The 17037-nt window shown below is 41.8% G+C and overlaps 3 protein-coding genes across 3 annotated transcripts in view; 1 reads left to right on the forward strand and 2 right to left on the reverse strand.

The window, feature by feature from the left end:
- Positions 1-3384, reverse strand: part of col26a1 (collagen, type XXVI, alpha 1) — a 34861-nt gene extending 31477 nt beyond the window's left edge. Inside the window, exons 1-3 of the mRNA XM_033630764.2 lie at positions 2875-3384; positions 2534-2659; positions 1648-1751 (exon numbers count right to left, since the gene is read on the reverse strand). Coding sequence (XP_033486655.2) covers positions 1648-1751; positions 2534-2659; positions 2875-3047 — 403 coding nt within the window. The 5' untranslated portion in view covers positions 3048-3384. The remainder of the gene's footprint in view (positions 1-1647; positions 1752-2533; positions 2660-2874) is intronic.
- Positions 3385-5604: 2220 nt separating this feature from the next.
- On the forward strand, positions 5605-11293 carry srprb (SRP receptor subunit beta). Its single transcript, XM_033631833.2, has 7 exons — positions 5605-5833; positions 6204-6298; positions 6438-6515; positions 6605-6687; positions 9995-10131; positions 10249-10303; positions 10408-11293. The coding sequence occupies exons 1-7, from the start codon at positions 5653-5655 to the stop codon at positions 10616-10618; spliced, it is 840 nt and encodes a 279-aa protein (XP_033487724.1). The 5' UTR covers positions 5605-5652; the 3' UTR covers positions 10619-11293.
- Positions 11294-11657: 364 nt separating this feature from the next.
- On the reverse strand, positions 11658-15980 carry wdr53 (WD repeat domain 53). The gene is made up of 3 exons (XM_033631831.2): positions 15913-15980; positions 13097-13586; positions 11658-13001 (listed from the first exon to the last, which is right to left on the reverse strand). Exons 2-3 carry the CDS (start codon positions 13583-13585, stop codon positions 12324-12326), a joined length of 1167 nt encoding a protein of 388 aa, XP_033487722.2. The 5' UTR covers position 13586; positions 15913-15980; the 3' UTR covers positions 11658-12323.
- Between the last annotated feature and the right edge of the window lie 1057 nt (positions 15981-17037).

Genomic DNA, 17037 nt, shown 5'->3' on the forward strand with positions numbered 1-17037 from the left:
TTGTAGCAGCTGGAGCCCTGTGGGACAGAAACCCTCCTCATTACACTTCACTTCTCTCTTCTCTTCTTCTTCTTCTCCTGCTACACAGCTGTTTCTGCACTGCCAATTCTAACACCTTGTTGTTTCTTGTGCACTGGTCCTAACTTTCTCCCCTCAGTGTCCTCTCCTTCTCTCCCCGGTGTGAAGCAGACTGTCAGTGACATCAGCCTCTGTCTTTCAGGTCTCCCCGCTGACTTGACTGTGGCCTTCTGTCTCTCCATATGGAGGCAATTTTCCTCCCACTCTGTAGCCATTAGAACTTGCAAATACATTTCAGCAAACGTTAAATAAACAGCCAGATTACTTATTCACACTCCTGCAACCACTTTGGTCTCAAGTGAACCATAATCTCTGGCAGTACCGACTCAGCGGATGTAGCTATGTGTTAATCTTTGTGTGGAATAATATCCACGGCAAATCCAAATAATGGTTTCCAAAGGCTTTGTAATAATGTCTGTGTTTATTCCATTAGTAATAATGTGTGTTTTCTTAACTCGTGGTAAATCTTGGCCCTCCAAGTGCAACAATGAATAATTTCTGCAAAATGGAACAAGGTGCGGTAATTATGACAAATAAGCAAAACTTAGTCATTGAGGTAACTGTTAATCTTGGACATGTGTGGACCGATCATGCCAGTGTTTTTCAGTGACACAGGCATTGCTGCATTGCCCAACCCCAAAGAACTGTTAAAGTTGCCGAATGTACTAAATGGTTTTAATAGAAAACTCTGCATTTAAAATAACTCTGAGCCAGCGAAGCCTGAAGCACCATTTTACAGGCATCTACAATGTTTATAATACAACATAAGAAAATGTGTTAGTCAGTGTCGTGAGCACTGGACACATAAATGTACTCACACATGTATAAACAGAGGAGTAAAGGCAGCCCACATTGGACCTCCATCCACCCTCACAGTCTGTTTCTTAAGGCTGACTGTGGTGTCTCGCCCCTGGGTGAAAATTTTGGTCTTTACTGGGCCCCGAGCCTGCGGTCTGCGGTATCCTGAGGCAGCGCTGCCCATCATGAGACCTACACTCGCTCCCACTTTACAAGCTACTCTGCTGGATGCTCCTCTGAGCTTTTTTCATACATGCTTTTGACTGCAACAGCTATGATGATATTGAGAGAGACAGACTGTGTGCTGTCTGCACTTAACAGACATGCACAAAGAAAGAAGACATACAGAGGGAGACAGTTGGTGTCTCTGATCCTCCTTCCAGGAACAGAAGTGTCCTGAATGCACGGCCGTAAAAGAAAAGGTACAAAACCGCAGGGCATGGGATCCCTTTCAACTGTTGTTTTACTGCAGTCCGTGCTCCCAAAAGTAATCAAAAACAGACTTTCAATCTTCATTCAAAACAACTTTACAGTGATATCAAAAGGGCTGCACAGAAGCATGATTAGCAAGCTACCCGACAACACGCCATCAAACATAAAACGAGGCACTGATGTGGGCAAAGCTGCTAAAAAGACACAGATGGGTCCAGAACACATGGCCTTTATTTCAGTCCTTATGAGACTTAACCTCAAACCACTTCCTCCTCTACAGTGATGGAGAAAGTTGCATCATCTGAAAGAGAAAAAAAAAAGCACAGATAAGAAACTCACCTTCACGACACTCCTCTCCCACAAAGCCTGGGCAGCATCTCCACTCCAGTGCAGTCACCTGCTTGTAGGCAACTTTGAAGGATGGCCTGACCAGGGTCCTGTAGCTGGAAAACAGCACACGCTAACTGATTTGAAACTACATACAAATGCACAAACATCATCAAACTGCCTGATACTAAAGCTATGCTATGCAAAATGGTTGGTTACTGTTTGTACATGCTCGCCAGTGAAAGTGATAGAAGAGAGAAGCTAACCCAAGATTCACCCTTGTTAGCGCTGTCTTGGATGTGTGCTGCTATGATCTGGCACCTGGTCGCTACCTTTTTATAAAGCCTCGACCTCACTTGGGCGCTGTGGGGGTATACGCCCATAAACACCCCGAACACAGTCGATAAGAAAAAGCATGCAAAAGGTAGAGTCTCTGCAGAGAGATACATTGCCACACACTTATAGCGGTGATTGAGAGAGATTACCTCTGTATGATACAATGTTTTTTAGTCTTGCATATATATTCAAGTATTCATGGAGCATTTTTGCCTTTTTGTTACACTAGGAGTGATCTCGTCTCTTCTATTTCAGAGGGAAACCTTTAAAAGACTTTGAAAATTAAGTTAATTGTGTTGATAATACTTCTCTTGCTTGTGTAAAAATCTTAATGCAAGACTTTAACTTTTAACAGAGTTTTTCTATAATGCTGTATTAATAGAAATAAAGCCTGTGTTTACTGAGGGCCCCCAAATCATCAAATCCGCCCCTGTCACCATGCAAGACGCCCCACGTTAATGACAGAAACAGTATCAGCATCACAGACATCTGAAAGAGCTGATGGGAGCAGAAGACTTGGCTGAAGGCGGGGCGGGGGTAGCTGTGAGGACTTTAAAAGTACCTGATCTGGACTTTGGAGCAGGGTCCGGGCCACCGGCAGCCCTGAAACACTCTCTGCACTGTGGTTTCTGTCCCGTTGTGCACCTGACAGGACACTGTTCTGGTCACAGTATACTGACACCAGTTCCTAAAATACAAATGGAGGTGATTTCACTCTTATTAATACTTTATGAGAGAAATAATCAATGTCAATAATGTGAACATGTGAAAAAATAACATACTGAAACACTCATGTGAACATTTAGCAGAGCTGCAGTAAATTCATTTCTGCTGAGGGCACATAATCAGGATTATATTTCTACAACTTCTGCAGAGAAAAGGCGCCATCCCCAGTGTGCTCACCTGAGCTGTGTCCGGGACCCGGTACCTGGCGATCCAGTGTTGCCGCTCTGTTCCGATTTGATGCGCTGTCGCTGCAGAGTGATGCCTGGAAAGTGATAAACAAACCCTGTTTCCAGTGAGAGACCAGCTAAACTTATCCACATGCACAGCGCGTACAGGAACGACAAAGCCATCGTGTCGTTTTGATTTATCCCTGACAGAGATATCCGCAGATACCGACGATTCTTTTCAAGTAAATCCCGAAGTTATAAATCCCTCTTTGACAGATCTACAGTATCTGAAGTGGAGCGGGGGAAAGAAACCCTAAGAAAACCCCGATGTAACCATGAATGAGTTGGTCATTTCGCCTTCCCGACGAGAAACAAACTGGCCCTCTCAAGAGCCCAAGATGAATGACACACAGCCTCTTCCTATAGAATAATGCGGTTTTCTGACGTTTGACATCGTGCCGAGGGCTGAGGAGTCAAATATCCAGTGTGCGTAAAAAGCGCGCTGAGGGTGAGGCTGGAGACAGAGTGCGTAAAGGCGCATCTGGTCCCGATCGAGAAACCACCACCCTTCAGTTTTCATATAGGTCCCATGATATGAATGTGATGACCAACAGTGGATTCACAGTTACTGAACTCTAACACACTTTCATGTGTATTGTCTTTATTACCCTGATTAATGCCTCAATGGACGATCCATTAAACCTATTTACTTAAAGTCTACATAAGCCGCGGCTAACAGAGACAGATATGAACGATGACATATGATTTTACAATAGTCTGATGTGGTCTCTGCTCATGTTCACCACTTTGTCAAATAATAGCAGGCTACTTTGCCTTTAGGAGAGTGAACTAACATCTGAGACTGCTGCCAACAGCCTGCTGTTTAAAGACTAGACGATTACACAATAGCAGCACATTTAATGCTTTGCTTTAAGTTAACAGATGCATTTTGGGCAATTAGCAAGACACATGGTGCTAAATATGGAAGCCCTTTTTTCCCCAAGAAGAGTAAATCTGATTACAACTTTGACTACTGATACTATATCATAATTTTGATTAAAGTCAAAATTTTCACCATGTATCTCACTAATATTCACATAATTTTGACCAAATCAAACAATTTTATCATTGATTACTTCACAGTAATCCTCACTCTTTTGACTTTGGAGGTAAAGTTATCACTTCATAGTTTTTTAATTAAGTCACAATTTTGACTACTTTTTGAAGAAGTACTCATATATTTTACTTAAGTAAAAGAGATAAGATAAGATAAGATAAGATAAGGACTTAATCAATCCTATACTGGCAAAATTCACACCTTAGAGCAGCTCAAGAGTCAGAAGCAAGAGCGATAAGGAAAAAAAGTCGTAGCATGATAAATAAGGACAGAAATATGACAAAATACCAATGAGATAGAATAAGAATAAAATCATATAAAATATATGTAGCCTATACTATATGCACCTTTTATTTATACAGATACTCTATTCCATGATTGATAGTTGCACAAAAGTAGCAGTACCACTCTGTGCAAATACTCTGATTGCAGTCTGACTGTGAGAAGTAAAAGTCTTACATTTAAGATTTTCCAACCAAAGTACAAAAGTATAACAGCTAAATGTACTTGAAGCATTAAAGCAGACATACTTCTTGGACTGAATGGTCCAGGTACAGTACAGTTTAAATACTTTAATCCGGAGGTTCTCAACCTTTTTCGTGTCAAGGTCACAAACCCCAATTTGAAGTTTTTTGTTTCAGAGACCTCCATCTGAAAAGATTTTGACTATTAGATATGATTAAGATCAGAATTCCATAGTTAAAGATGATAAAGATGGAGAAAGTGAAACCTGTGATTGGAATAGTCACTCTTATGGTCCTTGCTCACCTGTGGCTCCCTTCTATAATGAATTAAATAGTGAAAATAAACTGTCCCCCATTTTTCTGGGGAACCCTGGTTAAGTGCCAAACCCTTTTATTGAATTTCCTGACAAATAAACATCAAGGTAGTATACTTAACTCACACATCTGCAAGGGAACTTAAACTGGGTGAGAAAAGAAATAGAAAGAAAAGAAGATACAAAGGGGTAATGATTACAGAGGGTTTATGTGTGTGTTTGTGAGCTGTGGATCTACAGGTTAAACGAGAGTCCGTCTCAAGATTCTTGGAAAAGTTGGTATTTTACTATTAGTATCCAGTATGGCCTTCCACAATGGTTGCTCCTCATTATAAACTTCAGAAACATTAGAAGCTGCTCCCTCCATGGAGATCATCTCAAGAAATGATTGCTTGCACTGCTTTAAAGGATAGTACAGCTTCTATTTAATAAGTGATCATATTTTTTTGTATGTAAAATGTGAGTCTGTAAACAGCTGTCAGGTAAATGTAGCGCAGTAAAGAGTGGAATAATGCCCTCTGAAAAGTAGCAAAGTACAATAGCATAAAACTGAAACACTCAAGTAAAGTAAACCTCAAAATGGTACTGTAGCCTACTTGTGTAAATGTACTTTACCACCACTGTTTTTGACTTGGCCTAAGTCAGTATTTTTGTGACTCTTGACATTTATTTATCTACTTCTTTGAGAATACTTGCCTCCATATTTAAAGGTGAAATCCAACTGGTATTTGTCTGGTGTTACTGGGGGCCCACTGCCTGGTTCCAGCACTCCACCAGTTTAGAAACCAGTGTGGGAATAAACTTCACCAGGAGGCCAGCAGCGCCCTCTGCTGACCCTCCAGGCTCCCTACAGGCTGCAGGGAAAAGGAGACGTGTCCCACTCTCAGGTTGGCATGAGCGGACAGATGGAGGCAGACAGCACCGGTGGCAACATGGGGGAGAAAGCAGACGTGGAAATGGCAGAAAACCCATTTGAGCCTTACATTGAATCTCTACGACAACAACTGGAAGACCAGGACCCCGTTTTTCTGATCGGAGTTGTCGTCGCTTTGGCGGTTATCATCATCACCTGTGGTAGGAAGTTACCGTTAGCATGCTAACGTTAGCTTAGCAGGCTAGGCCAAGCGCTTAGCTTAGCTTAGCATGGTTAGCTACAATTTATTAGTGTTGGAAAGCGGTTTTGTCAGCAGTGCATTCAGCGTTGGCATTAAATACTTAAAGGACAGCTATTTAAAGAGTGTGTGCGTCAAAAGCCAGTAGCCGAATTAGCAAGCGAAGAAGCTAACAGCTAAGCTAACGCAAGCATCTGTCAGTTACGCAGCTTATCAGCATTTCCTACTAAAGCCAGCCAACTTTATTGAGTATCTTCTGTCAGCAGATAACAGGACAGTGAGTTTTGGATACTACTAAGTTAATGACCCGCTTCTCTGCTTTCTCTCTCCAGTGTTTCTGAAGTACTTTCTCTCCAGTAAAACCGTCCGCAGTGCTGTGCTGCTGGTCGGACTGTGTGACGCCGGGAAAACCCTCCTGTTCAGCCGAGTGAGTTGATGCAACTCAAACGTGGTGTCCATCGCCACGTTGCCTGTCAGAGGATGATGCTCAGCTGCTGAGCTGATGAGAGAATGATGCGGAGTTAATCTGCTTTATGTAACTGACTGTGCACTTTGTGTTTTGGCAGCTGTTATCAGGGAAGTTCAAGCGCACACAGACCTCCATCACTGACAGCAGTGCTCCATACAAAGCCAAAAACGACAGGGTAAGTTAAGGACAGTTTATTATCATCTGGTTACATCCGGTCCTTGATGAGCATGGTTTACAAGTGTCCCCTCTTCCTGCTGTACACAGGGCAGCACCTGGACTCTGATTGACTTGCCAGGACATGACAGTCTGCGCTCTCAGTACCTGGAGAAGTTCAAATCTGCAGCCAGGTGAGAACAGAGGCACATCAGGGTTAACTCTGGGTTTTCAATACTATGAAGCTGGGTCTCTTTTTACCTGGATAAATCACAGCGGTAACTTAAGCTGAGCAGCTAACCTGCCCTGGAGCACATTAACTTCAGAGTATCAGCTCACAGCCTGTCAACATCCTGACCTCTGACCAAACAGATCACTGAAGAAAAAAGTAATCATAGACAAAAGTCTGGAGTCTCAGTAATAAAGAGGAGCCTATATGATGTTATAGGTCAATAAAATCACTTCATTGTTCCAGGGCTCTATTTCCACTGGTTTTAAAACAGAGCTTCTAACAAATTGAGATTGTTTTACAACACTTAACACATGATTTTAGCAGGACTTTAACATATGCAAAGTTAAGTTTAGCCTGCAGTGGTAGTGTTGCTAGTTTACTCTGATTACATCACCAAGGCTCAAAATAACATGAAACACCTGTGTGATAAGAACTAGTAAAAAAAAAAAAATATTTTATAAGAAAAATAAGCCGCACGCTGTTAATTGTCTCCCGTAAACGCAACATTTCGGTCAAATAGACATCATCAGTCACCCCTTACTTCAGTAGCAGAAACAGTCTAGCATTGTGTTAAAGTGTTTTATGTGACGTCTTCATCATCATCCAACTAAATAGGAAAAATACCCTATACTTACAGTCAGGTCCATAATTATTTGGACAATGATACAGTTGTCGTCATTTTGGCTCTGTACACCACCACAATGGGTTTTAAATGAAACAATGAATACCTGCTTAAAGTGCAGACTCTCAGCTTTCATTTAAGGCTTTTTTCAAAAATGTAGTATGAACTGTGTAGGAATGACAACCATTTCTTCACACAGTCCCCCAACTTTAAGGGCTCATAAGTATTTGGACAAACTAACATAATCATCAATTAAACAGTCAGTTTTAATACTTGGTTGCAAATCCTTTACAGTCAATGACTGCCTGAAGTGTTGGACACATAGGCATCATCAGATGCTGGGTTTCTTCCCTGGTGATGCTCTGCCAGCCCTTTACTGTAGCCGTCTGCACTTCCTGCTTGTGTTTTGGGTGTTTTGCCCTCAGTTTTGGCTTCAGCAAGAGAAACGCATGCTCAATTGGATTCAGGTCAGATGATATGACTTGGCCATTGCAGAACATTCCACTTCTTTGCCTTAAAAATGTCTTTGGTTGCTTTTGCAGTATGCTTCAGGTCATTGTCCAACTGCACTGTGAAGCATCGTCCAATGAGTTTTGAAGCATTTGGTTGAATCTGAGCAGATAATGGTGCCCTAAACACTTCAGCTTTCATCCTGCTGCTCTTGTCAGCAGTCACACCATCAATAAATACAAGAGAACCAGTTCCACTGGCAGCCATACATGGCCATGACATAACAGTACCTCCACCATGCTTCACTGATGAGGTGGTGTGCGTTGGATCATGAGCAGTTCCTTCCCTTCTTCCTTCTCTTGTCTTCCCATCATTCTGGTAGTTGATCTTTGTTTTATCTGTCCATAGTATGCTGTTCCACAACTGTACAGGCTTTTTAGATGGTTTTTGACAAACTCTAATCTGGCCTTCCATTTTTAAGGCTAACCAATGGTTTGCATCTTGTGATAAACCCTCTGTATTTATTCTAGTGAAGTCTTGTCTTGCTTACAAGAGCAGCAGGATGAAAGCTGAAGTGTTTGGGGCACCATTATCTGCTCAGATTCAACCAAATGCTTCAAAACTCATTAGACGATGCTTCACAGTGCAGTTGGACATTGACCTGAAGCATATTGCAAAAGCAACCAAAGACATTTTTAAGGCAAAGAAGTGGAATGTTCTGCAATGACCAAGTCATATCATCTGACCTGAATCCAATTGAGCATGCGTTTCTCTTGCTGAAGCCAAAACTGAGGGCAAAACACCCTAAACACAAGCAGAAAGTGCAGACGGCTATAGTAAAGGGCTGGCAGAGCATCACCAGGGAAGAAACCCAGCATCTGATGATGCCTATGTGTCCAACACTTCAGGCAGTCATTGACTGTAAAGGATTTGCAACCAAGTATTAAAACTGACTGTTTAATTGATGATTATGTTAGTTTGTCCAAATACTTATGAGCCCTTAAAGTTGGGGGACTGTGTGAAGAAATGGTTGTAATTCCTACACGGTTCATACTACATTTTTGAAAAAAGCCTTAAATGAAAGCTGAGAGTCTGCACTTTAAGCAGGTATTCATTGTTTCATTTAAAACCCATTGTGGTGGTGTACAGAGCCAAAATGATGACAACTGTATCATTGTCCAAATAATTATGGACCTGACTGTATGTCCCACATAGCTTTGTGATACCTACATGTAATTTAAGTGAATTGACTGTGAATTTTTGGATAGTATTTTCAATGTTTCTACATTTTCGGTTAACATCCCACACCATTTACATTTTACTGTCTCGCAGTCACAGACACTTTTGGTTCCATCTCATCTCATATCATATGAAGCAGCCTACTTCATTTATGGTGCTGATGGTATCACTTGTAATTTACACCCCCACTTCTTTCACATGAATGTGCTTGTGGCTGGATGGGAAAACCCAGAGTTGACTGAACTAGTTGATAACCAGCTTTGTAGTACCTGTTATCCAGAGGGCCAGTGTTAGGGTTAGTTATGCCAGATAATGAAAAGATATCCTGGGTAAGTTGAACTGGCCTCGTAGTACAGGTCTCAGGACAACCTGTCTGAATAACATTACTGAATGTCTAGCAGTGAGATTAGGGGTGTTTTCACATTTAGTCCTTTTAAATTAAGCAAACTCAGTCCTCTTAAAGTGGACCAACAGAAATGGGACTCAGTTCTTTTTGTGTTCACATTGTCAGTTCACTTGAAAGAGGACTCAGTTCTCTTTTCTTTTCAATGTCAGCTCTGACCGGGCCTCAGTCCTTTTCCTGTTCACACTATAGCCTATATATAACATACATTGACATAGTTCTGTTTTTATTTTGACGTGGCACTGCAGTGTGGTTATGAAGTCACTCGCTTTCAGATTAACTTAACTTGGAGGAAAACATCTGGAGACGTGCAGTATCTTCTGTGGAACAAACTACTCATCATCATGCGTCCTTGCAAGCATTACAGGCCAATGTGGTATTGTTCGTTTTGTCAAGTGTCCCAGTGCATGTTCACATATGCACAAAAATGCTGAGTCACAGCTCTGAGTCCGCTTAGAGAGCTGAGAAGGACCAAGTGTGAAAACATGCTAAGTCACCAGTGACCTGACTGACACACTTCCTTATCTCACCGTCACTCTCTTTTCGCCTTTTCAGAGCGATTGTGTTTGTAGTGGACGCCGCTATCTTCCAGAAGGAGGTGCGAGACGTGGCAGAGTTCCTCTACATGTTGTTGACGGACACTGTGATCTCCAGGAATGCCCCAGCTTTGCTGGTGGCATGCAACAAACAAGGTTCAACAACCCTTTTTGTTTAGAAAATTACCCAGTTCTCTACATTCTGCCTCTGTTCTACATTTATAGCCTTCAGCCTAGAGATCACCCTCATTCACTGGTCTTTGTATTTTACAGATATCACCATGGCAAAATCAGCTAAACTGATTCAGCAGCAGCTGGAAAAGGAACTGTAAGTAACAGATATATTTGCTGTATTTGATTTGTAGTGGACGCACACTACTTCCTGAGCCTTTGATTTGAGATATAACGTCTACCCTGTCTCTTGACTCATAGAAACACCTTGCGCGTGACGCGCTCTGCAGCCCTGAGCTCTCAGGACGGCTCTGTGGGCGGCAGTGTTTATCTGGGGAAAAAGGGCAAGGACTTTGAGTTCAGCCAGCTGCCAATGAAGGTGGAGTTCCTGGAGTGCAGCGCTCGCGGCAGCAAGGGTGAAGAGGGGGATGCAGACATTGAGAGCCTGGAGAAGAGCTTCGCTAAACTGTAAAATCAGCAACATAACATCCTCAGTGCGGAGTCTGACTCAAAGCACAGACCTCAGATCAACGTCCACCGTCACCTCAGCAATCAGAGGAGGGATGAGGCATCTCAGTGGAGGATTTATTTGCCAGGAGCAACCAGCTGGTCCAATCTGTGCTGGCTGTCAGTGTAAAGCGTAATTACATGAAAGGTGGAAGAACTTTTGTGATGTATCCAATCAAAAAACACCAAAAAGACTGAAAGTTGTTAGGTTGCTCTGCTGTGCTGAGAAATGATTTCTCCAGTGTAAATCTTACTGTGAACATCCACCTTAAAGCGCTTTATTTGGCTTGTTTAGAAAGAACATTTGCTGTTGCTGCAACTTAAAGCGATCATAGGCTGTCAAAGATTTTCACCATATTTGTTTTAAACTTGTTTCAGCTACTCTTGACTTCTAAGCTGCCTTGTGAACACAGAAGGGCATGAATTGAACATGAATTAACTTGGACTGTCGGCCGTGTGCCTTTTCTCCGATATTCTTATAGAAAAGTGTCTTGCTTGTTTTCAAACAAAAAAATGAGTTTACTTGTTTTAAAGTGTTCAGTGAATTCAGTGCATCTGCAATGAATGTATGGATTTATTTAGATTTTGTGTTTGTCTGGCTTGTTTAAAAAACTGACAATATAAAGTTTTTGATGCTTGATGGTGATGCTGATGACGTCCACTTTAATAGGAACAGCACATTTTCTTACCTGATTTCAGCCTGTTATGATTAATGAGCAGCAAACATGATTTAATCAACACATACAGAGAGAAATCTTAATTGTACATCACACCGTGACATGGAGGATAGCTGAGTGCCAGATCACATTTTTTAAAATGGCACCATGTCTCCGAGAACAAGCTCACCACAAAACCCAAACCAGTCAGAAGTGTTGTCGTGTAATCTGTGTCACAGCACTGTTTTCAAATGTCTGTCTTCTCTCTCTTTGGCTCCTGGTTTCCACTGAGATGTGTTTTTACTTTTCCAAAGCGCAGCAGACTCAGTTTAACATGCAGCTTTCCTCAGTCTGTAATGTGGTAGTTTTTATTGTCCAAAAAAATGCACATACTGCAACATATTTTCAAAGGATGGCCTTTTTTATAGGACCACACATGCACAAAATACCCAAATGAACCATATTCAATGTGTAAATCTGGAGTTTTATGAGACCCGAAAAACAATTACACATTTGCTTTGTTGAAAAATAGTAACACATATTTCTGTGATCTCGCTTCCACTGTTCAGTGCTTTCTGGAATTTATTAAAAGAGCAAAATCCTACCGTCAAAAGAAGTCCAAATAATGAAGCTGCCAATTCTAACCATCTATCACAGGAGTGAATACTCTGACCAAATTTAACAAGGTAATTTTATTTAAGCGAAATGTCAAATATTTACTGATTCCAGCCTCTTAAATGTGAAAATTTGCTGCTTTTCTTTGTCATTTATGATCGTAAATGAAGAGTCTTTGATTTTTGGACTACTGGTCGGACAAAAGAAACAATGTGAAGACGTCACTTTGGGCTCTGGGAAATTGTGATATGCATTCTTCCCATTTTTGGGACATCTTATTGATGAACAAGTAACCGTGAAAATAATCAGTAGACTAATCGATAATGAAAGTAATCGTTAGTTGCAGTGCTGCGATGACAAGACCAAAAAAAAATTAAAGAACATGTTCAGTGTGTGAATCTATATCGGAGACAAAGGGTAGACTGTCATACTGGAGCTCTGATCTGTCACCACCACACTGGGTTCTCCTTTCAGCACAGCAGGACACAACCAGTTCACCTTGTCCCCGTGACTGATGCTCAGTTTGGGTCCAGACTTGTCCTCCGTCACGTTCTCTGCACTTTCTGCCACCTCATCCTCCACCTCCACTTCTTTCTCTGCTTCAGCCTTCGGTGTCATCTTTGCTTTATCCTGTGGTTGTTCTTTCCGCCTCGCCTTGCTCTTAACCTTCCTGCGCGGGGCTGCTGTCACTCCAGTTTTGCTCTTTGCCTCAGGAGTCACCACTGGGTGCTTACTGAGATCCCACAGAGCGACCTGGCCGTCGTTCCCCCCAGTGATGAGCCAGTGAGGGTGGGAGAGGAAACTAACAAAGTGGGCTTGTGAGGCGCCCTGACTGTGGGCCTTGACCACTCCCTGCTGTTCCAGTTTGGAGCCACTGCCGATCCGCATCACATGCACCCGCCCGTCCTCTGCTGCACAACCCAAAATGTTCCCACAGCTTGCCACAGAGACGCAGTGGATCAGTGGCGGGTTGAAAAGCTGACCGGGACGCTGCTGATGGTCGTCCTCTTCCTCTGCTACATCTTGGAGGTTGACAGTCCAAAGAGGGCGTGTCTTCTGCAGACCCCACAGCATCACCTGAAGCCACAAGAAAGGTGAAACAAATTAACATTGGGAAATAAATGTAGTCAAATGTTGTCTTAGTATGTAACACAAATGGTCCCCTCCCCTACCTGCATGTCGAGGCCAGCAGACACCAAGTTATTGGGCCTGTGAGGCCGAAACGCCACCGAGGAGCAGATGTTCGTGTGTCTACGAAGAGTCCTGCACACTTTTCCCCCAGGAAGCTCCAGTACCCGCACCGCCCCGCTGTCATCTGCCACTGCCAGGGCTGTTCCTGTCTCATTTAGCGCCAATGCATTGATCTCCTCCTCCCCTGCACCCTGAAACTCCTCCACGGGACTCTTCAGGTTTCGGGGGTCGAGTACACTCACCGCTTCTCCGTGTGACACATACAGCTGGCCCGGAGCAGAAGGTGAAAACACAACACTTGTGTTGTCGTCTTTGCCGGGGAGAGTGAGATGGCCTATGATGGTCCCCTCCTGGCTCCACACTGTGACCTCTCCACCCTCAGAGCCTGAGGCGAGGAAACCCTCGGGGCCTGGAGACGCTCCAACACACAGGATGGATGTGGAGTGGCCCTCAGACCACTGCCTGGCCATGCTGAGAAAGATATGAATATTAAACTGCAGCCTCAACATTGACTATAAATTCGAGTCAACACTTCTCGAAGAACAGTTTCAACAAATGCTGATTTAAAACTGAGATTAATAATTCAGTGGTCAACAGAAAATTAACCACCGGCAATTTGACAATCAGTTAATGGCAGTTTGTTTTACAAGCCAGAGTTAATCATTACACATTAAAGCTTTTTAAATAACACTGACCGCTCTTTTTCTATGTAAGTAAACTAAATATATTTGGGGGGTTTTGACAGTTGATTGAACAAAAACAGAAATCTGAATATGTCAATTTGTGCTGTACAGAACAATGTCCACTCTTTCTGGTATTTCACTGACTAAAAATAAAGTCAATTATTCAATAAATAACTAGCCGAATACTTAATAATGAAAATAAACATCGACTGCAGCACTTAACTGATTATAACCTTCCTGAAGGTCAGATTTATTGCAGGGCTGTTTATTACTCCTAATTAGTTTTAGCTAGATGTATCTAATAATCAGTGGTGGAATGTAACTTAGGTACAAAGCTGAGGTACTTGTGTATGTCCATTTTATACAACTTTACAGCATCCTTTTGCTCCACTCAGAGGTAAATACTGTACTTTTTACTTCACTACATTTGTCTGACAACTTGAGTTACTTTTCAGATTACAGCCCCTTCCTGTCCAGAGAAAACCATGTATCTCCTGATGTGTTGATTTTGAATGTTTGTGATGAACTGAAGGATGACGTGTTTCTTTATGTGTTGTAGAGCTGACATATCATATTATTTTCACTACACGATTCTCATGGCCAAAAGAGTTCATGATCACAGTATTCTAATAATAACAGGGTGTCTACAGGTATCACACAGTTCAATTTAACGCTTTTTAAGACCCGTTCAAGACACCTTTTAGCCAAATTCAGGACGTCATCATGTTTTAAAATCATGTTTTACTTATTTAAGCATTGCAGGCAAGCAGAATATATATGCGGTCTTGTGCAGAGGTAAGTGTTACGTAGAATGTGGTTATTACAGTGAGTTCAGTCAGTCTACATTTTGCCAACAGGTAAGGGCAAGTATGAAGTAACAGACAGTATAATAGTTTTTAAAGATTTGTCACATTAGAAATGTGGACTTTTACTTAGAAAGGCTTCACTCACTTTCACAAAAAGAAATTAAAAAACCGATAAAGGAAAATAGATCAAATATTTCTAGTAGTTAAGACCTTACAAATTCAAATGTAAGTCTATTTAATGACTTTTAAGGCCTTATTGTTGTAACACTGAATTTAAGACTTTTTAAGGACCTGTAGACACCCTGTATTATCAAAAATAAGATGCTATTTGTCAAATTCATAACTTTTGATTATCGTGTGTCTTTTCTCTTTTTTTAACCGGCTAATTAATTACACTCAAAATATGTGTGTAGGGAGGTGGACAGTGAGTCTGTAACCATAACTGTTCAGAAGAGTACAGCCATGCTTGTTGTTGCCATGGGTTACAGTATCACGTCAATTTGTCAACAAGTCTAAATATCACAAGTATCATGACATGAATTTTTCATATATTAAAATTATACTGGTATTATCTTAAACGAGATGATGTGGCACACCCCTGAATGGAAGCAACAAAAAAATTAAAAAGGAGCTGGATTATTTACACAGTATTATTATATGTGTTTTATTTACATGATATAAATATTCAATTATTAAGTATTGTGGTTATTGTCAGTACTGGTAAACATCTACAGCAACATCTAAAATGCAACATACACACTAATACAGCAGCAACACTAATCCAACACATACTGTGATAGTAAACACTGAGAGGAACACATTACAGCACAATGAGTACCTCTAGTTTTCATACTTTGAGTACATTTAGCTGATAACACGTACATGAGGTCAGGTTTTGAACGCATGACTTTTACTTGTAGTGGAGTATTTTCACAGTGCAGTACTGGTACTTCCACCACTGCTAATAATTAACTAACAAATGATGATGGATGTTTTCATGTTTACATGAGAAAAAATCATCAGCGTTTACACTCCTATTTCCTAAAAAGACGGGCAAACATGACAGACATTTAAAGATAAAATGGTTTCTGCAGGAGGAGCGACAACAGACTGCAAACGTCAAACCTGACAAAACCAAACAAGCTCCAGCTCTGCTAACTTGTTAGCCTAAAAGCTAACACGTAACTTCCTGTCCAGCTGACGGTCTGACTGCGATAATACACATGCTGAGGTTTGTCTGTTGATTAAAATAATATATATCAGTGCTGTGACATTATCGATAAGGTCAAGACGGCAGAATTACGCTACCTTAGCAAGTTATGTCAAAACTTCAGCAGCCTGCCATGTGGGGTCGGGTCGCTCGTTGATGACGTCATGTATGAGCGTAAGGTGTTTTATTTTTAATGTCCTGCGTTTAGCGTCTCAACTGAGGGACTAGGTATAATAATAATAATAATAATAATAATAATAATAATATATAACAACACTAATATATAATAACAATAATAATAATAATAATACAGTAGTAATAATAAACTAAGTATAATATTGTAACTGACCGTAAGTATATCTTTGTAGGTTGTGAGCATGAAGAGTGTGATCATAAATTTATTAATCGTAACAAGGAACAGGGACTGTGGTAAAGATTTCTATTTCTCTTTATTCTGACACCTCAAACATCAAGCCAAAAATTAAATTGGAAAAATTTAAATCATAGGCTGATCCACCTTGCGTTGATTTAATCATGGCACCTCATAATGTGACTCAGTATTGTGTATGGCCCCCACATGCCTATATGCACTCTCATCAGTGAGCTCCAGGACAGTCTGTGGTGGTACTTGGCAGCGTCAGATGCACAAATACATAACGCCCCATAGCTGCTCAATTGGATTTAGGTCAGGGAAACAAGAGGGCCAGTCAATAGCATCAATACCATCGTCATCCATGAACTGCCTACGCACTCTGGCAACATGAGGCCGGGCATTGTCCTGCACCAGGAGGAACCCAGGGCCCCACAGCACCAGGTCTGACAATCCCTCTGAGGATTTCATCCTGGTACCTAACAGGGTACAGGGTCAGGGTACTGTTGGCTATAACAGGGAGGTCTGTGTGACCCTCCAAGGATATGCCTCCCCAGACCATCACTGACCCAGCGCCAAACCGGTCATGCTGGGTGATGTTACAGGCAGTATAATGTTCACCACACCGTCTCCAGAGTCTTTCACACCTGTCACATGAGCTCAGTGTGAACCTGCTCTCATCTGTGACGAGAACGTGGCGCAAATGGCGGACCTGCCAATTCTAGTGTTCTCTGGCGAATGCCAATTGAGCTGCACAGTGCTGGGCTGTGAGCACAGGTCCCACTAGAGGATGTCAGGCCCTCATGCTACCCTCATGGAATCTGTCTCTGACAGTTTGGTCAGAAACATGCAC

Source organism: Epinephelus lanceolatus, chromosome 4, assembly GCF_041903045.1.
Source record: "Epinephelus lanceolatus isolate andai-2023 chromosome 4, ASM4190304v1, whole genome shotgun sequence".
In the NCBI taxonomy this organism is placed as follows: Eukaryota; Metazoa; Chordata; class Actinopteri; order Perciformes; family Serranidae; genus Epinephelus; species Epinephelus lanceolatus.